This window comes from Schistocerca serialis, chromosome 2 (assembly GCF_023864345.2).
Source record: "Schistocerca serialis cubense isolate TAMUIC-IGC-003099 chromosome 2, iqSchSeri2.2, whole genome shotgun sequence".
NCBI lineage: Eukaryota > Metazoa > Arthropoda > Insecta > Orthoptera > Acrididae > Schistocerca > Schistocerca serialis.
In genome coordinates, this window is record NC_064639.1 from 964,351,745 (window position 1) to 964,378,253 (window position 26,509).

A 26,509-nucleotide genomic window follows, 5' to 3' on the forward strand; every position below is an offset into this window, starting at 1 on the left:
GTTAAAAATGTAACGGAAAGAATAGGGAGGATCCTGACGAAGCGGAATATTACCGTAATTTACAAGCCCACCAGGAAGATACAGGAATACCTTAAGCCTGCCAAGGACGCTCGCAAACCTTCGGAAAAAGCTGGAGTGTATAGGATCCTATGCAGCTGTGGTGATGTTTATGTGAGTACCACTAAAAGAACTGTTTCTAAACGTTTGGAAGAGCACAAGGGAAATTGTAGAAGAGGAGAAACGGAACGATCAGCTGTTGCGGAGCATGCTTTCCAGCCAGGGAACCACAATATTGGTTTCGAGGAGACGCAAGTACTAGCGGCCACAAGCGGATACTATGAAAGGCTCTACAGGGAGGCAATCGAAATCACTAAACACCCGAATAATTTCAACCGAAAGGAGGAGGGCGTGAAATTAAATGGTATATGGATGCCGGTGTTAAAGAAGATGTGTACCACCCGTCCACTACTGGATGATGGCAACGGCGATCGATGGCGACGGACAGCGGCCAATTGCAGTGACGTTTTCAAAACACGTGACGTCACACCGCGGCGCGGGAGCGCGCGGACACGGAATTTAGCGGCAGTCAGTAGCGAGCCAGTGGGTGTGTTGGACCTTCCATCGACCTACGGACCCCCTTGAAAATGTCTCCCGCAGTCGGAGACGAAACGTTGGGAATTGAGACAAAATTCATCAACCGACCACGGCATAACAGCCCGGATAATTATAATGGACATGATATTACCGGCCGTGAAAGTCTACATTTTAGTAGCATACCAGTTACCTGCAGTTATATGGCCTTTTTTTTCTTTTTTTGTTAAGAGCAGAATAAGCCTGCACAAATATGGCGTCTTATAAAAACAGACACTATTGCTACAGACTTGCAGTACGACCATAGTTCGTGCTACTCATAGATGAAGTCTAACAAATTACTTGATAACAAATTGCTAAGCAAAATTAGTTCTCTACTAATAACCATTTGTGTGATGGTACTAACAAATCTCTCCTGTATCCTATCATCTTTTTATATTCTTCTTAAAAAAAACAAAATTTTGTTTATATTTCCTCCTTAAATTATTGTTATTTTGAAAAGTATCATTCTTTGTAAATGTGGCAGATAAAACAAAAGAAAACTGTAAAAAGATGAAAAACGAAAATTGTAAGATGTACGACCTGTTTTAAACATCAGGTAGCAGGTCTATAATTTGGCAATAAATAATAAGTATTGATAACAAATACCCTATTTCATACAATGGCTAAAGAGGTCATCCAAATTCAATTACAGCTTGCCTATGTAACAGCTACCGGCCCGGGGGGTGGGGGTGGGGGGAACAAAAATACATTTTCAGTACTTCATATTCCTATCGAATGAAATTAAAATCTATGTGACGTCATAATATAGCCATTAAGACACATAATCTTACGTTACAGTTTAACACAGCAAGTCGACTACTGAAGTTAGGAACGGGTGATATGTCTTGAGGTCCAGTAACTAGCGTTGCGCAAATTACCCGGACTATATTGATCCAGCACGTGAGAATGAGTGAACTTAGCGACTTCCAACAAACTTCAGATATAATTTCAAACCTTTTGGGAATTACTTCTCGCTAACTCGCCCACAAAAAACAGAACGAAATTTTTTTTGTAGTTACTGATTTTTCGCTGTTTATGCGGTAAAATTCGACGCCAGACACGGCGCTTTAATTTACTATTACTTTATTAGTCACGCTATTGGCAACGCATTTAGAAGACAGCGTTGAAGTGTACCACTGAATGTATCCGCAAAATTTTATCACTGTACGACACACAATTCAGAAGATATGACGTCGTAAACACTGACATGCGTGGAAACCTAGCTGTTTATATATGGGATTTCGATTTTCTTGAAGAATCGGGTGTAGAGCGGGGAGGGAGTACTGTTTTGTCACAAACTAGAAACTAACGACAAAATATAATGCATATAGAGTGCTGTCGTTTATTTATCAACATACCCCTTCCACCGACCCCTTCACGTTAAAAAATATAAAACGAAAAGAGAAACAAGAGTTCCCGTATAATAGCTTCTCGTATAGTTACAACCCTACAAACTGTTATCACACTAAAGTCTGCCGTCAAATCCTTGTAATTACGTATAAATTTCAATAATGGTTTTTATCTTTAAAATATAATATAACACAGTCCCGCAAGGGTGTACTCTGAATATGTGTAGTTCCTCCTGCTGCTTGAACCTTTACCTTGGTACTTCGGCAATTCGTCATCAAACCTACTACTAAAGATACAGCGTTACGACAAGGCGTTCTTCTTGTAGCCTGTCAACGTGCTCCAGCAGGGTCTGTCAGTATAATACATCTAGTATTCTTATGGACCAAAGGACGAATATTCATTAAACTTATCCGCCTTGTTGGAAGTATCACGGGTTTATTAGATACTTTACCACAGTGATCACCATAATTTTTACTGATGACCAGTTTTAGTCCCGACTATCCAGCACGTTTAGATCAGCAACTACCAAAACAGCTTTTTCAAGCAGAGTATGTTCAGTCACGTAAGTATAAACACGACATTACGCCACTACCGAGCTAGGTGGCGCAGTGGTTAGCACACTGAACTCTCATTCGGAAGAATGACGATTCAGACCCGCATCGGCCCATTCTGACTCAGGCTTTCCGTGATTTCCCCAAAATGGCTTCAAGAAAATGCCGGGATGGTTCCTTTGAAAGGGGACGGCCGACTTCCTTCCCCATCCTTCCCTAGTCCGATGGGTCCGATGACCTCGCTGTTTGGTCCCCTCCCCCGAATCTACCAACCAACCACTATGTCGCTTCTGTATATAGCTTGGATAATAATTGAAGTCTAGTGCAACATATTGTATCGGCATTCACATTATGCAAACGAAGGTGAAGTGCGTGGCACAAAGTTCTTTCCACTATATCACTTATTAGGGTTTCTTTCTACTCTATTCGTGTACGGAGCGCGGGAAGAATGACAGTTTAAAGACTACGATCTGTACAGAAGCGTTGCGTAGGGGGAGTATCACGTCTTTATTTTTTTGATTTAATACACGCTTGAAGCTTTGCAAGTAGGCTTTCACGGAATAGTTGGCGACTACCTTTTGCCAACTGAGGTTTCCCAGCACTTTCGTGACTCAAACAGACCTCTAACCATTCGTTCTGCCCCCCTCCTCAAAAATCGGGAAAGCCCTGGCGTTCCCCCACGCTTAATAAGACGAACAGCAGAAATCTGATATCGGGATGTATTGAATCGATGATATCACTCTTTGCATTTTGAACAGCTCATTTCATGACTACACCATTCTCACTGGCTGTATGTGGGTGATGTCCTCCATCTCTAGGTGCTGATTTCAAGAAAAGATCATTAGGGTTTAACGAATAGCGGGCAACGAGGGCAAAGAAGGAAGTCGGCTGTGTCCTTTTCAAGGGACTCATCTCAGCGTTTGTTTTGAACGACATAGGAAAATCACCGACGAGCACAACCTGGAAAGCTGCACAGGGATCCCTTCCAATGCCTTCAACACTGCACCACCAACGAAACGTGCTAACAAGTCTTCCAGTACAACACAATCCTCGTAATATCAAGAACTCCTCGCCTTGCTTTGAACGAAAAGACAGGAACAACAAACAATCTGGAACCACTTAAATTCAGTTACATGCTTGTTAGCCAGCCGCGAACATGTGCGCCAAACGAGTGCTTAGGCAGGAGGCCACAAACAGGTGTTCGCAATTACACAAATCAGACAACTGGTTGGCCCGTGACCGTAACCCGCATCCGTAAGGAAAATTATGTAAACAGTGCGACTTTTTTACGAGTGCAGCAGCTGTCGGCAGCGCGCAGCACTCCGCCGCGTCACGGTGACTGTGTGGGCTGCCATTACGTTACATTAGGCCGGCCGGCCCCGAACTCTCCATCCCGTGCAGCAGCGCGCACCGTGTTTCTCCGTGAGGCGCGCGCATAGGCACGCCCCGCGTAGCGCACCTCCTTCGAGTCACCTATCACAATGGACGGCAGAGCACAGAGCCGTCGCCGCATAAGAAGCGAAGCACAATAAACAAGTCGCGGGGTAATGCCCGCTGCGAGCTGAGGTTACGGCGCAGCCTTCCGTGGCGCATTGTCGGACGCTGGGGCGGCATTCCACAGCCTGCCTCGCTCACTGTATGCTAAGTCCCGTGTTCTCCGCCCACTGGGACCTCCTCTTCCTGATATAAACACTCCCCCCCCCCCTCCCACATTCCCTCCCTCTCTCTCATCCTGTCTCTGTCTCTCTAACAGGGGGGGAGGAGGAGGAGGAGGAGGAGGAGGAGGAGGAGGAGGAGGAGGAGGAGGAGGAGGTGTGTGTGGGTGCCTCCCGACAGAAATATTCTGTTTCTTTTCACGAAGTCGACTCTAGGTTTTGATTAGGGCGTTCATATCAGCCTCTGTCAGCTTTTTTTTTTCCCCCAGTGATAGTATGTGGTGTGCATTACGTATCAGACAGGGCAAGTACCCTCAACTTCAAGAAGAACATAATAATTCCAATACCAAAGAAAGCACGTACTGGCAAGTGTGAATATTACCGAACATGAGTTTAATAAATCATGGTCGCAAAATGCTAACACGAATTCTTTACCGCAGAATGGAAAAACTGGTAAAGCCGACCTCAGGGAAGATCGGTTTGGAGTCTGGATTAACGTAGACAGACGTCAGGCAATACTGACCCTACGACTTATCCCAGAAGATTGGATAATGAAAGACATACCTACGTTTATAGCATTTGTAGATTTAGCGAAAGCTTGTGCAATGTTGACTCGAATACTCTCTCTGAAATTTTAAAGGTAGTAGGGCTAAAATACAGGGAGTGAAAGGATATTTACAACTTTTACAAAATCCAGACGGCATTTGTAACAGACGAGAGGCATGACAGGGAAGCAGTGGTTGTAGCCTATCCCTGTTGTTAATCTGTGTATTGAGCAAGCAGCAATGTAAAACAAAGAACAATTTGAAATACGAATTTAAATTCAAGGAGAAGAAATAAAAACTCCCAGGTTTGGCGACGACATTCTAATTATGTCACAGACTGCAAAGGACTTTAAGAGCAGGTGGATGGAATGGATGGAAAGCGTCTTAAAAGGAGGATATCAGATGAACGTCAAGCAAAGCAAGAAAAGAATAACGGAATGTAGTTGAATTAAATTAAGTGATGCTGAGGGAATCAGATTAGGAAATGAGACAAAGTAGTGGACGAGTTTTGATATTTGGGCAGCAAAATAACCGATGATGGCCGAAGTAGAGAGGATATACTAGAGAAATTTTTTAGCATGATTATATATAAAGTGTCAGAAAGTCTGTTCTGAAAGGATTTGTATGGAGTGTAGCCATGTATGGAAGTGGAAGATGGACGATTAACACTTTAGACAAGAAGAGAATACAAGCTTTTGAAATGCGATGCTACAGAAGAATACTTAAGATTGTATCATTAGATCACTTAACTAATAAGATCCTGAATAAAACTGTGTACTATCTAGAAGAAGTAATCGGTTGAAAGACAAAGTATTTTTAATTTAGTGCCGGAGGTTAGTGTGGGGTCTAAAAGTCGTAGAGGGAGATCAAGAGATGAATACAGTAAGTAGATTCCGAAGAATGTAGGTTCCAGTAGTTATTCGGAGATAAGGAGGCTTGCACAGGATAGACGAGCATGGAGACCTGCACCAAACCACTTTTCGGACTGAAGATAGCAGCAGCAGCAGCAACAACAACAACAACAACAACAACAACATCCACCCGGGTAGTCGAGGGCTCTAACGCGCCCTTTTGTTCTTTGCGAGCCAGTCCAGGTTCGAGTCCGACCCTCGGATTATCCAAGAGTTCTGGTTCGCAGGTCAGCCCAAATGTAGTTTTTAGGCGGTTTAGAACATTCAGCTACGTAAATACCGGGCTGGTCCCCCCCGTCGCGCCTCAGATACATGGTACGCAAACATTTAGTAACCGTCATCGCGCTAGAAAATAAGATCCACACTAGACGAAGTCAGATAAGGAAAGACCCATTCTTTCCCGGGTGAATCGCGGCGTCACCAAGGGCATCAGGCTACCAAATTCCATTAAGACTGCCAAAACCTACGTATAACAATGGCTACCACGTAGAGAAACGGGAAAAGATAAAACAAAACAAAAAGAAGAGGAGAAACAATTTCGCCATATTATTATTTCCATGTCAGTTTACGTGAGAATTTTTAAGACTGTAACTGACGACCTGACGCTGGATATTGAAGATTTCGTCTGTGATATATTTTACTACGGCACACAAAGCACATGGCTTCAGCCAGTTCGCCATCGTCACTAATGATTTTTTTGGAACTTGGGCGCACAATAGTTATCAATTTTTTGAGGGACTCCACGATGCTATCAAATGTTGAGTTTTATTCTAGTCTTCTACTGTTGTACAATTTAGGCATTGAAACATCTCCATTTGTTAATTATTTGACCATAAATCATTGAGTAGTTAAAACACTATGATCATCAGCTTGGATTAGACAACATCCTTGATAGAACTCAGGATATGTGTAACATCTCAAAAGAAAATGTTCCCCAATTACTACGATTCACAAAAAAACAGGACGTGGGTGAAAATACGCCGCACACCAAGTAAGGGCTCTCTGCATCGGTGGTTTCTGGTGTATGGTCCAAACTGTCGTCACCACATCGCTTGAGTTACATCGAACAGCATTCATGGACGTACTTCTTTGTCAGTGGGTTTTGTTCAAATGAGACATTAATTAAAAAGGCAAGCCACGTCAACTGCACTTACTGGCCGGACGAAAATTCCCTCCTGACACACTCAAACGACGTGAATCACCACCTAGCACCAAGAGTGGTCTGGTCGTGCGCCAGTGAAACTCGTCAGCTGCATCGACCAAGTATATCAGTGCTATTTATACGCGATGCATCTCCAGTTACAGGAGGGGAGGTGTTAGTTCATCGAAAGTGAAGACTTATTTTCAGTAATGATAAATAGTGTTGGGATTGATGACGTCAGCATCTACTACATTGGGCGACATGAGAAAGTATTATTTTTACCTATTGATTATGTCAAAATGAAATAATTTTATTGGCAAAAACATTGGTGGGGATAATAACTTCACCGTACGTTCATTATTGTTAGCATCGATTATTTAAACTAAATTCAATAAAGGTCTAAAACGAGTACATTAAAGAAATCCTTAAATGAATTCTTACTTCCGGTATTTTTGGAAGAAAAGGAGCGGTCAGGCTACGATTAATTGCAAGAATGCTCCAAAAATATGACTGAACATCAAGGGAAAAAACGCTCTTCAAACAGATTCTTTAGAATTGCTAACTTATTAAAAAGGACAGAATTGTCCGAGTGGGCTGCTATTCAATGTACTCATTTACGATCGATTATTGCGCCTTTCTGGAGTTATAGCTCACCATGAACTGCATACAGAGCATAATAGAGGTAGGATTCGTTGTCATCTATACACAAGGACGTAGCACCTAATACAATATATACTACCCCGATCATGTCATACTACACTCATATTCGTCACTGTGTGTGAGACCTGGTGTACACACGGTAAGCCGGCCGGTGTGGCCGAGCGGTTCTAGGCGCTTCAATCCGGAACCGCAAGACCACTACGGTAGCAGGTTCGAATCCTGCCTCGGGCATGGATGTGTGTGATGTCCTTAGGTTAGTTAGGTTTAAGTTGTTCTAAGTTCTAGGGCACTGATGACCTCGGAAGTTAAGTTCCATAGTGCTCAGAGCCATTTGAGCACACGGTAACAAATCCGAGTACAGTAAGACATGATTACGATAGAAATGTCTGTATGAAACGGTGTGTCCTTGATTTCGAAGGACCCTGTTTTATTATGCATATGAAATATGTACAGATGCGTGACCCAAGGACCCTACACACCGACGCACTACATAATTAGTTGTAACTGGAACGTTGCGGTCGTGAATTTAGTAGCCGTCCAGGTGGAAAATCTCATTTCCAAACAACTGCAGGACTGTGGAAGCAAATAAACAGAAAGTACTCGATTTGTTCTTGGTCGTCAGTATTCGATCCTTATCAGATAGCATTAATGTAGGAGACAGAAGATTCAACGAAGAGCGCCGCGTTTCATCTAGGATTCGTTTAAAAAGCGCCGCCGAACGAACTCGAGTGGAAGGCGCTACAAGAGAGTCTTTGACTTGCTGACAGTCTTCCTTTCCGTGCATAATTCGCCAATTGGGATGCGGAGCGTACATGTTGGTTGGCAATGGCCGCGACGTCTTTCACTATATTTTAGTCTGAAAAGTGTCAGGGTGTTCAGTGTTTGCCTGATACTGTCGCGATGCCTGGTCCTATTCCTCGCCGTAGGCGCGTAGAAAGTGCTCGAATTCGCGGAACTCGCCGCCGGATCCACAAATACCGTCCCTGGAACAGTAAAGTCGCGCGGTCCGAGTAGCGGTCTGGTTAGAGAAACTCCGGCCGGCTGGCTCGCTCTACGTCACGGAGGGCAGAAGCCTGCTAACGCTAGGCGACGGATTGTCATTATAGATAGCGGGCACGGGCGTCGGCAGTCGGCAATAAATAAATCGCTCCCCTCGTCCTGGAAATTGCTCGCCTGCCGGGGACGGACATTAAGGCCGCCGCGTCGACGCGCGGCTCCTAACGGCTCCTGCAGACGAACGGGCGACTGTTTCCTGGGAGCGGCCACGAGGCTCTGGCAAGGCGCGACCGCCGTTTGGCAGCCGAGCTGCAGGAGAAAGTGGAGACCTGGAGGACGCGAAATTTTATGGTCGCCCGAGGACGAACCGCACAAAAGTAAACACAAAATATGAAGTATCGGAAGGTAAAACACATCTCGCGACCTGCAAGGCAGTTGTTACCGACGGAACTGCAATTTAGTGTCAAATGAGAACCAGATTCCGCCCTAAAGCTGAGTCGGTTCGCCTTCATATGGGCCTTATAATTACTTTACATCCTATGTTCACTATTCCTATGCTACGATCATCTTTCATACTGTCGCGTAGCATCAGGAATAAAGAACCAGATACAATAGCAAGAACGTCAGAAACAAAACTAATATTTCACACTGAAGACAAAAATGGCTCTGAGCACTATGGGACTTAACATCTGAGGTCACCAGACCCTAGAACTTAGAACTACTTAAACCTAACTAACCTAAGGACATCACACACATCCATTCTCGAGGCAGTATTCGAACCTGCGACCGTAGCGGTTGCGCGGTTCCAGACTGAAGCGCCTAGAACCGCTGGGCCACAGCGGCCGGCAAAACTTCCAGTGCTATAGAAACAAGGCAATCAACATTTGAATTTCCGTGCTTGTGAAGAAAAATCTGAGAGAATGTCCATCAAATTATTTTTCTTCTACCTATTCTTGTTCAGTGCTTTCTGTCCATCTTTATTCTTTTTTATTGTTATTATGCTGCGTATAACATTAACATATGAGCTGACGGCAGAAACTTTGTAGTTTCTTGTTATAATGATATAAAATGCATGTGTAATAGTTAAAATAGCGATTATGACCAAAATTAGTGTCAACACATCTAACAGAGCGGTAAACAGGTCAACAGCAGCAGAAACTACGGTTATAAAAAAGTATGTTACATAAGACATTACCAACACTCATGTTATATTAGGCTACATAATAATATGAAAAGACCACTGAAGACAACACACAAAATGCTGTAACATATGTAGGTAAAAACGTTGTCTTTTATCAGGCTCAAATTCTCTTCATTTAGTTAAAGTCCGCAGGGAATTAGCGAGGCAGAAGCGTGAATCCTGCTTTATCGTCCTGGGTGAGAACCTAGTGGAGGTAGTCCCCTACTGGTTTTCTTCCGACCTGTTGTTAAGTATCGCGTGTGCGTGTGTAACGTGGTTCACTAATGATTGATTGTACAGAACAGTGTTGTGTTTGTGTTGTTGTGGATGAACAGCATCAAATATAGGAATGTTGACGAAAAACAGTTTGATTAGTTTATAACTCCATGAAATCCCAAACTATGAAAGGTATTCACGAGAAAAGGTACGAAACAACACCGTGGGTAGAACTGAAGTCTTTATTTAAAAGTAATCACCAGGGCCGAGCACAGCTGTCCAACGGTTTCACTAGCCGAATGATATCCTGTTCCCAGAATTCCTGAGTCTGTGACAGGAGACAGTTCTTCACTGTATCCTTCAGTTCCTCAGAGTTGGAGCGCTTCCCTTTGAGGTGTTTTTTTAGCGGACCAAATGTATGGAGGTTGTAGGGCGACATGTGCTGTCTGTAGGGCGAATGCTTGAGCTGCTCCCATTTGAACTTGGCAATTAGTTTTTGTGTGGCCTTGGAGACGTGTGGATGCGCGCCATCGTGAGCAGAATCGCCCGTTCCGTGAGTAGCCAAAGGTACGGACTGTGTCACAGTACACGTCACTGCTAATACTTTTTCTGTGCTGTAGGAACTGGATGACTATCGGATCTGGGACGTCGAAAAAGACGACGATCATCATCTTGCCTGCCGAAGTACCTTATCGAAGCTTCAGAATCTTTGATTTTTCATGTGGAGGTGACGGAGCATTTTCCTTCCTCTATGTTGTCCGAAAGTGGCATGTGCAAATTTCAACCGGTATGCATAGTGAACGCATTATTGTGGCCAAGATAGATACGAAGCCCACACCTACTACAGTAGTACAAGTTTATATGCCAACTAGCTCTGCAGATGACGAAGAAATTGAAGAAATATATGATGAAATAAAAGAAATTATTCAGATTGTGAAGGGAGACGAAAATTTAATAGTCATGGGTGACTGGAATTCGAGTGTAGGAAAAGGGAGAGAAGGAAACATAGTAGGTGAATATGGATTGGGGGACAGAAATGAAAGAGGAAGCCGCCTGGTAGAATTTTGCACAGAGCACAACATAATCATAACTAACACTTGGTTTAAGAATCATGAAAGAAGGTTGTATACATGGAAGAACCCTGGAGATACTAAAAGGTATCAGATAGATTATATAATGGTAAGACAGAGATTTAGGAACCAGGTTTTAAATTGTAAGGCATTTCCAGGGGCAGATGTGGACTCTGACCACAATCTATTGGTTATGACCTGTAGATTAAAACTGAAGAAACTGCAAAAAGGTGGGAATTTAAGGAGATGGGACCTGGATAAACTAAAAGAACCAGAGGTTGCACAGAGATTCAGGGAGAGCATAATGGAGCAATTGACAGGAATGGGGGAAATAAATACAGTAGAAAAAGAATGGGTAGCTTTGAGGGATGAAGTAGTGAAGGCAGCAGAGGATCAAGTAGGTAAAAAGACGAGGGCTAGTAGAAATCCTTGGGTAACAGAAGAAATATTGAATTTAATTGATGAAAGGAGAAAATATAAAAATGCAGTAAGTGAAACAGGCAAAAAGGAATACAAACGTCTCAAAAATGAGATCGACAGGAAGTGCAAAATGGCTAAGCAGGGATGGCTAGAGGACAAATGTAAGGATGTAGAGGCCTATCTCACTAGGGGTAAGATAGATACCGCCTACAGGAAAATTAAAGAGACCTTTGGAGATAAGAGAACGACTTGTATGAATATCAAGAGCTCAGATGGAAACCCAGTTCTAAGCAAAGAAGGGAAAGCAGAAAGGTGGAAGGAGTATATAGAGGGTCTATACAAGGGCGATGTACTTGAGGACAATATTATGGAAATGGAAGAGGATGTAGATGAAGATGAAATGGGAGATACGATACTGCGTGAAGAGTTTGACAGAGCACTGAAAGACCTGAGTCGAAACAAGGCCCCCGGAGTAGACAATATTCCATTGGAACTACTGACGGCCGTGGGAGAGCCAGTCCTGACAAAACTCTACCATCTGGTGAGCAAGATGTATGAAACAGGCGAAATACCCTCAGACTTCAAGAAGAATATAATAATTCCAATCCCAAAGAAAGCAGGTGTTGACAGATGTGAAAATTACCGAACTATCAGCTTAATAAGTCACAGCTGCAAAATACTAACACGAATTCTTTACAGACGAATGGAAAAACTAGTAGAAGCCAACCTCGGGGAAGATCAGTTTGGATTCCGTAGAAACACTGGAACACGTGAGGCAATACTGACCTTACGACTTATCTTAGAAGAAAGATTAAGGAAAGGCAAACCTACGTTTCTAGCATTTGTAGACTTAGAGAAAGCTTTTGACAATGTTGACTGGAATACTCTCTTTCAAATTCTAAAGGTGGCAGGGGTAAAATACAGGGAGCGAAAGGCTATTTACAATTTGTACAGAAACCAGATGGCAGTTATAAGAGTCGAGGGACATGAAAGGGAAGCAGTGGTTGGGAAGGGAGTAAGACAGGGTTGTAGCCTCTCCCCGATGTTGTTCAATCTGTATATTGAGCAAGCAGTAAAGGAAACAAAAGAAAAATTCGGAGTAGGTATTAAAATTCATGGAGAAGAAATAAAAACTTTGAGGTTCGCCGATGACATTGTAATTCTGTCAGAGACAGCAAAGGACTTGGAAGAGCAGTTGAATGGAATGGACAGTGTCTTGAAAGGAGGATATAAGATGAACATCAACAAAAGCAAAACAAGGATAATGGAATGTAGTCAAATTAAGTCGGGTAATGCTGAGGGAATTAGATTAGGAAATGAGGCACTTAAAGTAGTAAAGGAGTTTTGCTATTTGGGGAGCAAAATAACTGATGATGGTCGAAGTAGAGAGAATATAAAATGTAGGCTGGCAATGGAAAGGAAAGCGTTTCTGAAGAAGAGAAATTTGTTAACATCCAGTATTGATTTAAGTGTCAGGAAGTCATTTCTGAAAGTATTCGTATGGAGTGTAGCCATGTATGGAAGTGAAACATGGACGATAAATAGTTTGGACAAGAAGAGAATAGAAGCTTTCGAAATGTGGTGCTACAGAAGAATGCTGAAGATAAGGTGGGTAGATCACATAACTAATGAGGAAGTATTGAATAGGATTGGGGAGAAGAGAAGTTTGTGGCACAACTTGACCAGAAGAAGGGATCGGTTGGTAGGACATGTTCTGAGGCATCAAGGGATCACCAATTTAATATTGGAGGGCAGCGTGGAGGGTAAAAATCGTAGAGGGAGACCAAGAGAGGAATACACTAAGCAGATTCAGAAGGATGTAGGTTGCAGTAGGTACTGGGAGATGAAAAAGCTTGCACAGGATAGAGTAGCATGGAGAGCTGCATCAAACCAGTCTCAGGACTGAAGACCACAACAACAACAACATGGTTGTTATGACGTTTCGTGCCTTTTCATTTGAAGACTCCTTATATTTTAATCAATAAATTAAATGACGTCAGTAACTTCCGAGAATGCCTTACGATATAACAACATCCGAGTACAGCACAATGTAGCCAACTAAAATGACAGTAATTTGCCACACGTCGTTGCATGTTGCATTCGTGAATATATTGTACACAAAAATTTTATCCACACATGTGAAGTGAAAATATTTGATGATACAAGACTAGCGGTGGTTCTGTCCGCTGTAATACTTCTAAATGATACATGATTGGTGATTCGCTTTAGAATCTTATTTTGCAGTAAACTAATAATTATAGCATTAGCGAACGATTTCTTTTGAGGAAAGTAGGTGATGTGATAGTCTTCTCGAGGTTGCAGCCGGATCTTCAGGTGAGACCCTAAATCTTATCGAAGCATAGGCTTTACATGATTTTTAGCCAGTATTGAAACAATGTATGAGTTGCCCAGCGTTCTTCCGAAATCTGCTTCTTTATTTTCCAGATACACCTCTGCTCTTTCCCTGTAGTGGATATTGCCATTTTGAGGCCTTTCGTACCATCATAATGCAATGTTTTTCTTTAATCATTACAAGAGGGCAATTACGTTTCAATTAACGAAATATTTTTCATTTTCTGAGTAATGAATTTGGGGTTAATTGTTCATTTTCCTCCTCCATTCCTTCCATTCCGAGAAAAATACTTACTACCAATCAACATTATTTTTTCCCCAACATACCATTTCGCTACCGTAACTTAAATTTTTGCGCTACATCAACTGGCGCTTTGTGATTATGATGCATGGGATGCGCAATTAACACACATTATTATTTCCTCAATTCAGATATTCACCTCTCTCTCATCGGTTGACGCGTAATTTCATGCTTAATTACTTCATAGTTAACTCGATTTTTTTATATCACGTAACGACTCATTACTTCCTGCAGAAACGTTTCATAATCTGACAGCAATGTGATATCAGGGGCATTCTTTTTCCGTAACACTGTTTCTTGACTTCACACTAGATCTATGTCACAAGATCGGTTACTGGAGAGGATTTATTCGGTAATTTTGAACTACGCTCATGCGTATCGGACACAACACGATAAAATTGTATGTCCACAGCGATCAAACAACTCAACCCAACGGATTGCATTATAATTGAAACTGCCGAAGAGAATATTATATAGTAGCGCTGAAAGGAGCAAGAAAGGAAAAGTATTTGTCAGCAGAAAGTTTAATTTCAACATGACTGTTTCAAGTCAGTTTCCTACAAACAGTGTGATCTTGATGCGTAGTACTGTTACTGTTTTTTGGGTTTTTTTAAAGAAGGGAAACATCGAACATGTACTTCAATCACATGACATTGAGAAAGACATGGATCAAGGCAGTCAAGTAAATGCATTCTTTCTTGATTTCTTAAAACCTTCTGACCCAGTGCTACACCTACTCTTATTATCGAAACTATGACCGTATAACATACCAAACGAAATTTGTGCCTGTACTGAGAAATTCTTGGTATGAAGAACGCAGCATGTTATCGTTGGTCTAGTAACTACTGGTGTGCCCCAGGGAAGTGTGATGGGGCCCCTTCTGTTCACGTTTTTCATTAATGACCTTCCAGAGAATATTAATAGTAACTTCAGACTTTTTGCAGATCACAGATTATCGATAATGAAACAGTGTCTGAGGAAAGATGCACAGATATTCAGTCGGATTTTGATAGGATATCAAAGTGGTGCAAGAGATTGGGAGTTTGCTTTACATGTTCAGAAATGTGAAACTGTGAACTTCGCAAAACGCAAACAACGTAGTACAAAATGACTACAACATCAACGGGCCACAACTGGACTCCGTGGACTCGTTCAAATATCTGGGTGTAGCAGTTCGAAGGGACATAAAATTGAACTATTACGTTGGATCAGTCGTAGATAAAGCAGATGGTCGTCTTCCGTTCATTGGTAGAATAATAGGGAAGTGCACTCAGTTTGGAAAGGAGACTCCTTACAAAACATTCGTGCGACTCGTCCTAAAATACTGTTTACGTGTGTGGGACCTACACCAAATAGGAGTAACAGAGGACGCTGAACGTATACAGCATGAATGGTCACAAGCTTGATTGGCCTGTGTTAGTGTGTCATACAGATGCTGAAAAAACTGAAGCGGTAAACGTTTGAAGATAGCCTACTTACTGTTTGAAGAATCAGCCCGAAGTGATGAATCAGGGACTACCGGTACAGCATAAGACATTACGTATCGCTCCAGTAGGGATCAGACTACAAGATTAGACTAATTACAAGGCTGCCAGAACCGTTTAAGCAATCACTCTTCCCGTCTCCATACGTGAATGCGACAGGAAGAAGCCTTGATAACGGTACAACGGCAAATAACGTCTGCTACGCACTTCAGAGTGGTTTGCCGATAGATTTTGATGTAGGAGGACTACTCATGATGATCACACTTTTGTGGCAGGCGACGAACAGCATAGCAGATTGCACTCGGAACTTCACAATTTTGGCGCTCGTGACAACAGGGGCGATACTCTACACAAGTGGTGGAATTGAAACATTCCTTTTCTGTGTTCCCGAAGTTGCTTCTGTGCCGTTTCACGAAATGACACTCGCGGGGTCGCAGCCAGTATCCGCACCCTCTTGCCGGTGTTCGGCATGCGAGACAAATGATTACTAGTGACTGCCGTTAATAATCACCGTAACAACAAAACGAGAAAACACATTTTAAAATAACTCAAAAATAGCACGCTCAAATTTGCACAGAAACGATATTTATTGATATCAGTGAACTGTAGTCGAGCCTGTCATTCTTATCCAACAACACCTCCAGCTAGCTAATGTCTCCACCGTCTGCTCTGAGCCTTTCTACATTCATTATTCCGTAAAATTCGCAGAGAACAACAAAAAGTACCTAAACACAACTGGACATCTGTGCACACTTTCGAGTGCTAGGAAAGTAACGCCGTTGATCCTGAAGGATGTCCAATTCCTCGAGGGCTCCCGGCCACTCTTCGATTTCGGGAGCTCCCAAACACTACACAAAATTGTTTAACTTGTAGACCATGCAGCTAATCCGAGTTAGAAGCAGAATGTAAGCACTGTCAGTAGCCATTCACTGCTGCTACTTACGTAGTTTCTGTAAGATGCTACCTCCTGGCTGGACATTAAGCACTTCAGCAAAGGGCGTCATGGGACAATTATTCTCCGTAAGCTTGTAAGCCAGCCTACTCGACTCCAAATGGCACCCATTTATGACAAGGAAAAATCGAATCCTCCTATACAACTACGTCGAAATGATTACTCTGCATACTTACGTGTTTGGCAAATGGTTCATCGAACCACTTTCACGCTATTCCTCTACCGTTCCACTCCCCAGCAATGCAATTTCTCATTTCCCCTATTTGATTGCGATGGTTATTTCTTCCTATATAGGTGTGCACCGACGAAATCGGAGAACGTTTAAGACTGAAATTTCGTGAAAACGTATCGTGTCAGCGAGAAACGCGAACTCGCGTATCATATCTGTGACACACTCACCCCTATTTCGCGATAGCAGAAAACGAGGTACCCTCCTCTGAACTTTTTTGGTGTCTTCCTTCAGTCCTGTCTCGTAAGTGTTAAGGATCCCATAGCGCACAACAATACTCCAGCACAGGACGGAGAGGCGTAGTACAGGTAGTCTCCTTCCTGCATTTTCTGCATCTTCTAAGTCTTCAGTCAATAAAACGCACTCTTGGGTCGAATGCCCCACAGTATTACCTAGGTTATCGTTCCAATTTAAGTTGTTCATTATAGTTATCACTAGATATTTAATTGAACTGACAGTCTATGGATGTGTGCTGCATCGTGTAACCGAAATTTACGTTTTACCGTTTAGTACTCATGTGGATGACCTCTCACATCTCATTATTTAAAGTCAATTGTCACTTTTCGCGTTGTACAGGAACTTATCTACATCATTTTGCAACTGATATGATCTTCAGGTGATTTGACTAGACGGGAAATAACAGCATTATCAGTCGGCCGCTGTGACCGAGCGGTTCTAGGCACTTCAGTCCGGAACCGCACGACTGCTACGGTCGCAGGATCGAATCTTGCCTCGGGCATGGATGTGTGTGATGACGTTAGGTTAGTTAGGTTTAAGTTGTTCTAAGTTCTAGGGGACTGATGACCTCAGAAGTTAAGTCCCATAGTGCTCAGAGCCATTTGAACCATTTTGAACAGCTTCATCTGCAAACAATCTTTAGGGCTGCTCAGGTTGTCTCCCAAATCGTTTATATAGACTAGGAACAGCAGAGCGCCTATAACACTACCTCAGAGGACGCCAGACATTCCTTCCGTTATAGTCGACTTTCCGTCAGTTACTGCGAACTGTGATTTTTCTCACAGAAGATTACCAATCCAGCCGAAAAACACAGAAGATACTTCATAGGCCGCTTTGGAGGAATGGTGTTAAAAGCCTTCTCGAAATCTAGAAATGTGGTATCTATTTGATACACCCTGCTGGTAGCACTCATTACTTCAAAAATGGTCCAAATGGCTCTGAGCACTATGGGACTTAACATCTGAGGTCATCAGTCCCCTAGAACTTAGAATTACTTAAACCTAACTAACCTAAGGACATCACTCACATCCGTGCCCGAGGCAGGATTGGAACCTGCGACCGAAGCAGTCGCGCGGTTCCGGACTGAAGCGCCTAGAACCGCTCGGCCACCGCGGCCGGCGCACTCATTACTTCACGAGAATAAATAGCCACTTGTTTTTGCACAAGAACGGCGTTTTCTGAATCCGTGGTGTGTCAACAGATCGGTTTCCTCCTTCAGGTCAAACAAAAACCGGCTTCGTCCTGCCGCCAGAAACTGGCCGAGGCGACTAGATCACCGAACAGGGCTGGCATATCTAGGCTGTTAGCAAAAGATACGCTACACATTGAGACCACGGTGCCTTAGGCACGTAGAACATACACGTGAAGTAGACACATACAAAGATGACGTGCGACCTATTCTTGAACTGTATACGGTTTCGAGTGACTGGTACTCACCTTGCGGTGGGCGTGTCCACGAGCCCTGGCCAGGGGCGGCTTGGGCAGCGGCTGCAGGTAGCGCGAGGGGTCTTCAGCCAGCGGGCACTCGTCCGCCTCGTCGCAGCCTCCATCCACCCGCGCCGTGATGTGGCCGTTCATGTAGACCCACACGACAGGCATGGTTGCGGCGCGCTCTGCCTCAACACCGCCACACGGGCAACATTACACGCACCGCCCCACGAGCGTATATCGTATGCGAGGCACGCACCGCGTGGGCACCGCTAGCACACACAAAACACTCCGGGGACAAACCGAACCGCGCCTCTGTTGGCACAAGCGACGACAAATTACCCGCGCGCCGAAGACACTCCGGAGAGGCGAACTCGCTTCCCTGTTGCGGCAACAACACTCGACGCTCAAAACGCTCCGGCCGCTGAGGTAACGAAGAGGCGCTCGCGACACGGCGGAGAATTTCAGCCGCACTGTGTTCGGATGCGGGCAGAGAAAATGTTTGCTCCGCGCGGGGCCGGGCCGCACTCGCTAAACAGCTTTCTCCCTCTCGCGCCCGATAGCTGCCGGCTAAGTGCTGAGGGGAGTGGCAGCGATACACCGGCCGGAGAGGCTCACTTCACTTTCTAGATAGCGGTGCCGCACGGGCAGGGCTCACGGAAGACGCGCCGGAGGTGTGCGTCGGTCGCGGCGTCTGGCAACTAACTGCGGCGGCAGGGTCCCTCCCCGAGGCGACGGCGGCGACGGCGACAGAACGTGGCGTGGCTCGCATCCCGATGGCGGGCGCGTGTGACTGGACAGCCAAGCGGCGCGGACAATGCCAGCCGGAGCGGCCGCCGCCGCGACGCCCAGCCACTGGCTGACGTCAGCGTTACTCACGACTTTTCCGGCGAAACCAGAGGAGGCGCCGCCTCCCACTCCGCAGATGGTTGCGCCACCTGGCGGCCGGCCGCGCCCCCGCAATCTGCCTGCTGCTCTCGCGGCTTCCGCCAAACACTACTCCCCCGCTGCCGCACCGCCTAGCGTCTGTGGCCGCGACGCTGTCACCGCTCCTGTGACGGCCTGTACATAGCACACGTCGCCCCTTCAACTACATCTACATTTATACTCCGCAAGCCACCCAACACTGTGTGGCGGAGGGCACTTTACGTGCCACTGTCATTACCTCCCTTTCCTGTTCCACTCGCGTATGGTTCGCGGGAAGAACGACTGCCGGAAAGCCTCCGTGCTCGCTCGAATCTCTCTAATTTTACATTCGTGATCTCCCCGGGAGGTATAAGTAGGGGGAAGCAATATATTCGATACCTCATCCAGAAACGCACTCTCTCGAAACCTGGGCAGCAAGCTACACCGCGATGCAGAGCGCCTCTCTTGCAGAGTCTGCCACTTCAGTTTGCTAAACATCTCCGTAACACTATCACGCTTACCAAATAACCCTGTGACGAAACGCGCCGCTCTTCTTTGGATCTTCTCTATCTCCTCCGTCAACCCGACCTGCCCCTTTTTGCCCACTGCCTAATATGGACGCCTTCAATAAGGATAAAAGCTGAAGCAACGAATTAAATTTTCTAAAACTTTGCAGTTCTTAACGAGGTTGATACAGCACAGTTCAGAGAGAAAAATAAAAACTTTGAAGTTTGCCAATGATACTGTAATTCTGTTAGAGACAGCAAAGGACTTGAAAGCGCAGCTGAAGGGAATAGATAGTGTCTTGATAGGAGGATATAAGATGAGTAACAACAAAGGCAAAACAGGAATAATAGAACGTAATCGAATTAAATCAGGTGATGCTGAGGGAATTAGGAAATGAGACAAAGTAGTAGATGCGTTGCTATTAGAAGAGGGCAGTAACTAAGGCCGAAGTACAGAGGATATACAATGTACACTGGCAATGGCAAGGAAAGTGTTTCTGAAGAAATAATATATAACGGGTGATCAAAAAGTCAGTATAAATTTGAAAACTGAACAAATCACGGAATAATGTAGATAGAGAGGTAAAAATTGACACACATGCTTGGAATGACATGGGGTTTTATTAGAACCAAAAAATACAAAAGTTCAAAAAATGTCCGACAGATGGCGCTTCATCTGATCAGAATAGCAATAATTAGCATAATAAAGTAAGACAGAGCAAAGATGATGTTCTTTGCAGGCAATGCTCAATATGTCCACCATCATTCCTCAACAATAGCTGTAGTCGAGGAATGATGTTGTGAACAGCAGTTTAAAGCATGTCCGGAGTTATGGTGAGGCACTGGCGTGGGATGTTGTCTTTCAGCATCCCTAGAGATGTCGGTCGATCACGATACACTTGCGACTTCAGGTAACACCAAAGCCAATAATCGCACGGACTGAGGTCTGGAGACCTGGGAGGCCAAGCATGACGGAAGTGGCGGCTGAGCACACGATCACCACCAAACGACGCGCGCAGGAGACCTTTCACGCGTCTAGCAATACTTTTTTTAGTTATACTAAAACCATGTAATTCCAAGCGCGTGTCAATTTTTACCTCTCTATCTACATTATTCCGTGGTTTATTAAATTTTCAAATTTATTCTTGATCACCCGATATATATATATATATATATATATATATATATATATATATATATGTGTGTGTGTGTGTGTGTGTGTGTGCGCGCGCGCGTGGGGGGGGGGGGGGGAGGAAGGTGGGGCGGGAGTAAAAATCGTAGAGGGAGACCAAGACATGAATACTGTAAGCAAATTCAGAAGGCCGTAGGTTGCAGTACTTACTCGGAGGTGAAGAGGCTTGTACAGGACAGAGCAACGTGGAGAGCTGCATCAATTCAGTCCTCGGATTGAAGACCACAACAAACACAGATCGTTAGTACCGCAGAGGCCCTCCGGCAACAGAATAGCACCCCAGCTTTGTACGTAATGAAGATATCCCGCCTGTACCCCAAGCGTGATTTGACGGAATTACGTTTTCCTGAAGACGAGAGTCTCAACTTTATCGTCGATAAAAGTTTAGTGCATTACTTCAGCTTCTATCCTTATCGAAGATAATGTTAGACTCATATGTCTCAAGGAAAATGTAATTCCATCAGATTAATATCTGTATGTTCATTTAGTGTCGACGTCGGAGGTTCCCTGTCGTCGAGCGAAATTCCCTTAGCGGCCGCCGTCCGAATCTTACAAGAGAAGACAATGTATCGTCGATTACGCTCATGTCATACAATACTTGCGTTAACAAATGCTGGCCCAGTACAGTGCGACTCAAGTTTCTTTGGAGAAAGTTACAGGTTCAGTGTTTGATGGTTAGTTGTCCTCAGCCCGAAAACTGCTTTGATGCAGCTCTTCATACTTCTCTAGCCTGTGCAAGCCTCTTCATCTCCGTATAACGACCGCATCCTACAGCCATTTGAACCTGCTTACTGTATTTCAGCCTTATTCGTAGTCTCTCTTTATATTAAAAATCAGTCCCAGGTTGCATAATGTTTATTACTTCAAGAGCAGCGCGTTTTACACGGAGAAGGCGCAATGCGTCATTTTTGAACTAATACAGTGTACTGTGCCACCTGGGACAGATTTTTTAATATTAGAAGGTTGCTGTACCACTGCGACACAACTGTATTGGAATAAATTTATTCTCTTCTTGTCTGAACTGTTTATCGTCCATGTTGCACTTCCATACAAGGCCACATCCCAAACAAATGTTTCCACCGGTCAGCACGTGATTTCTTTGGAATTAGAATTATTACATTCTTCGTGAAGCCCGATTTTTAAAGTTACAGAAATTAAAAGGCAACCAGTATCAACAATGAACATCTTCAGAGCTGAGTACATCCAGTATACTTCACAATTTGTATCACTGCGTGGTTCGTGGCCCGGGTTTATAATAAAACAAATATTTTCTGGATTACTGTGGAACCTTACTGCGAATATTTCGTAACTCATGAGACGGAGACTCGCTTGTAGGCAGTTCAGTAGCGAAGTTAATGTTCTGGAGCTCCGAGTTAAAAATGTTCATCATAATACGGCGAAACTTTGCTAAGGAGGTCAATTAAGTGCTGTGCTAATAATTGTCAATTGTGAGTCTTCTCAGTAAAGTGTTTGTCGCGGATGCAAGAGTTTCCGAACTTAAATTTTGCCGAACTAACTAAAGAACGATCTCTCTCGACGCCGTCATGGTTAGGTTGCTTGGGGGAGGAAACCAAACAGCGAGGTCATCGGTCTCATCGGATTTGCAAAGGACGGGGAAGGAAATCGGCCGTGCCCTTTCAAAGGAACCATCCCGGCATTTGCCTGGAGCGATTTAGGGAAATCACGGAAAGCCTAAATCAGGATGGCCGGACACGGGATTGAACCATCGTCCTCCCGAATGCGAGTCCAGTGTGCTAACCACTGCGCCACCATGCTCGGTACGCAGTCATGGTGAGCCATATTCGTCTATATTAACAGAGACGCGAAGAAACTGTTTTCATGTTCGTCGCCACAAATTACATCTGCTCATCTGCTGTAAGGTAAGAACTTTGAAGTACTCTGGTATTTAAAATTGTATGAGGAGTTAAAAGTCATAACTGACCGCGTTTGAACTTACATTTTTTGCAGCAATATCGTTGATTCCAACTAACTTATATTAATATTATAAAAATTTACTTCTTATATCTGCTATTTTAAGAATAACTGATTAATTGATGAACTGTGATTTCACAAAATGTTAGAATCTGAAACGATAGTGTTAGTATACTTAACATACTGAATAGTTAACTACACTACTGTGATAAATTTCGCTTTGAAATCAATTGTCCATAGTAAATGATCTTAACTGAATATCGCAGATTACTTTTTTGTTAAATACAGTAGCTAAAATGCCACGTAATGATAATTTACTTGCGTGCAACTTGTTCACAAGTAAATCTGATATAATAAAAGAAAAATGTCCACTAATATCTTTCAGTAAATTACAGAAGTAACGAACAGAATTTGTTCAGTCAGAACTGGTGACCGTTATATTTTGTATTTAGTATTTATTTCCTAGTGAAGTACATACGGTAAGGTAGCTGCTGCTCTCATCCTGGCGCTGATTTTTCTTGTTTGGTGGATATAACTAAGTTATCAATGCGATAACCCAGGTAGGCAGTGCAGAGAAGTGTGTGTGATTTATTTTGTGTGGGAAGAACTGTACCTCACGTTCATCCAACGTTTCGGATATTTTATAGGACAGCATTTCGCAATAGTTGAAGACAGAGGTCAAAACACGGTTACGGCTTGTCAAAATTGTGATTAGTATCGTCCCATTTATCATTTGGTGGAAAGTTATATATCTAAATGATTAATGAGGACAGTCAAACTTTAAATTCACGGCTTGTTTTGGAGTGTGAAACTTACGAAACGCGAGGGGGGCAAGGTCACCGGAACAGACGTGCAGTGTCAGAAAACATAACAGTTGATTTACAGGACTCGGCTACATTTTTGACAATATAGTAAGAAAAGCGAGTTACGTTGCTAACTGTCTTATGCTAGTGAAAATTTGATAAGAAAAGCTTGCTTGCCTGATTCGCTACGTATAACGTGCAGTTTTTGGAATGAGACACTACCGTAACATGTGATCTCTGGCCGTCACCATCTTCAAGCACAAACTGTTTGTGTAGAGCTGGCGATGCCCTCTTTCCACTGCGCATAGTACACTGCTTCCATCCAGCCACTGAATATTTCTGAACTGTCGCACTCCAACCGGCCGGCTGTGATTTGGACTTTGTGTACGAAGCTCGTCCAACCTCCCTGCAGGACTGGATGTTACAAATGAGTTGCTCTGGTGAATCACACAGTTAGTGACTCGAACGCAAGTCTTACACTTCCGGGGGATGTTAATTGCCGGAGCTGACTAATCCTAGTTTCCTAGGCTAATGTACAGCCACATCACGATTTTTTTCTGCGCCATTACCGGCGTACGACGTTATGCATCGGGCGCACTCTGAGATCACCAAGCCGTGGCGTGTCTAGGAACGCGGCACGCTGACCTTGCGTATGGAAGGCGATGAGTCAGAAGGCACAGCGGTGGGCCCAGAATGACCGAAGACCTGCTCTGCCACGCCCTGTTCGTCACGGCAGCGTCGGACATTAAGAAGGCAGCCAAATTATGCCCAGAATGTTTCTACACTGGAGTAATTTCCCAATTTGGCAACAGTGTTAGCAGAATGAAACGCGACAAACACTGATGTTTTTAAGGGCAAAGCAATTGGCAGTCCGGTTTCGTGGTAAAATTCCACTCGACGTCCACTTAAGGGTAAGACGCGAGAACGAAAACGAAAAAAAGATCATTAATCACGCAAGCGGGCGGAGCGGCACTGACTCGTGGGAACAAAGTTACTTTTTCCTGCACGAGAGCAATACGAGCTACACTTTTATCTTCTACGTCAATCCACTGGCGTAAGACTGAGTGTCAGACGCATTAGCTTAAGGCCCAACCGTATTTTTCACTCAGACGTATCCAACAGTCCTCCTCCGCGCGAATGTTTCGCAAATGAGGAAACATTGGTATTAGAACAACATCGCACACCATATGGTGACAAGCCTAGTCAAGCACAGGTGTATAATCATCTCAGCCACTGAAACAGAACATGACTAGTGTTCTATACATTGCGTTGACTCCAATTTGAACGGAACCAGATACCGAATACAGCTCCTTTTCTTCTGAGAAACAACGTCTACTTGTAGAGAGACGAAATTGCACGTGCTGTAGCCCATACCGACCTGGTTTTTGCCTCTTAAGTCTCATATAATTTCCTCTCCAGCCTTTGTCCTACGATTATTGGATGTGTTGAAGAGTTGTTAAATAATGTAAACAAGTCTGTGGAAATTAATTTTCGTTCTCTTCACATTTATTGGCAGTAAGTTCAGTTTCGGTGATCAGCTTTCTAAAATATTGCAGCCTCAATATTTTAATAAGATCAGTGAGCTACACCAATCAGTAGAAGCTTAAAGAAGTCCACGACTGGCGATGGTTGACATGTATGTTCACATTTTAAATAGAGAGCACCAACTGACAGACAAGGAAGTCTGTTTTCCAGTTACCGGGCAAAGGACTGGTTGCTGCTTTACGCATGACGCCTATTTATAGATGCGCCTGTTACAGAAATTATGCTGAATTATTGCATTTGGATAGTAACAGAAAACACGAAATATAAAAGACAAAATAGGCCATAAAAGAAATTTGTTCAGTCGAAGTCTGTACGATTAGTAAATGAGAAATCATGAGATATTACTTTATGAGAATTAAGTTTTAATGCGCACGATGATTGCCGAACTTAGTCAAGAATTTTCGAGAGAGTGATTTGGAATAATTAACAAAACTGACAGATAAATGATATTTAATCGAAACCCTCAGCTGCTGACAAGTCTTGTTGAGCAGTTCGGCTACAAAACTTTAACACTGAATTTAGGAAAGAATATTTACCATTACATTCACGAACATGAAAATTTTGAATGTAACTTTTAAAACATCAATTTTTTTTAAAAAAAGGTAAAACGTTTGTTTGAAAGACGAGAATTAGATCTCTCACATAAACTATATCACTAGTAAATAATTTTTATGAGGATTGAATTTTGACCTGCTCATGGCTTTTCCAGATATAGTAAATTATGATATTTCTTTAAATAAATAGTTTCTAAATGAAGTATTTTATTACTGTCATCAGCGGACTGTAAATTATTCCGTGAATAATTAAGTCCAGAGAATTTTTTTTTCTAAATCTTATGGGACTTAACTGCTAAGATCCTCAGTCCCTAAGCTTATACACTACTTAACCTACTCGTAATTTATCCTAAGGACAAACACACACACCCATGCCCGAAGGAGGACTCGAACCTCCGCCGGGATAAGCCGCACAGTCCATGACTCAGAGAAATATTGCATGGATAATAATTTAGCCATTTCATGTAGCTATGGTATATGCATTATGTACGTAATTTAAAAAAAATTATCTATTTTAGGGGTAAGATTATAGCAAGTGGGGCTATCCCATCACGCTATTACGTCTCAACGTCACTGGTTCAAAATGGCTCTGAGCACTATGGGACTCAACTGCTGTGGTCATAAGTCCCCTAGAACTTAGAACTACTTAAACCTAACTAACCTAAGGACAGCACACAACACCCAGCCATCACGAGGCAGAGAAAATCCCTGACCCCGCCGGGACAACGTCACTGGGAGCCAATATCAAATAACGGGACAA

At 43.5% G+C, this 26,509-nt stretch overlaps 1 protein-coding gene across 4 annotated transcripts in view; it reads right to left on the reverse strand.

Annotated features, from left to right (window-relative positions):
- LOC126458354 (uncharacterized) overlaps nt 1–26,509 on the reverse strand; it is a 606,831-nt gene that overhangs the window by 296,046 nt on the left and 284,276 nt on the right. For 2 of the 4 annotated variants that reach the window (XM_050095322.1, XM_050095321.1), the window contains exon 1: nt 18,321–19,004. The exons of the other annotated variants lie outside the window; for them this stretch is intronic. In XM_050095322.1, coding sequence (XP_049951279.1) covers nt 18,321–18,482 — 162 coding nt within the window. In that variant the 5' untranslated portion in view covers nt 18,483–19,004. Of the gene's footprint in view, nt 1–18,320; nt 19,005–26,509 lie in introns of those variants that run through there. 4 annotated transcript variants of the gene reach the window in all.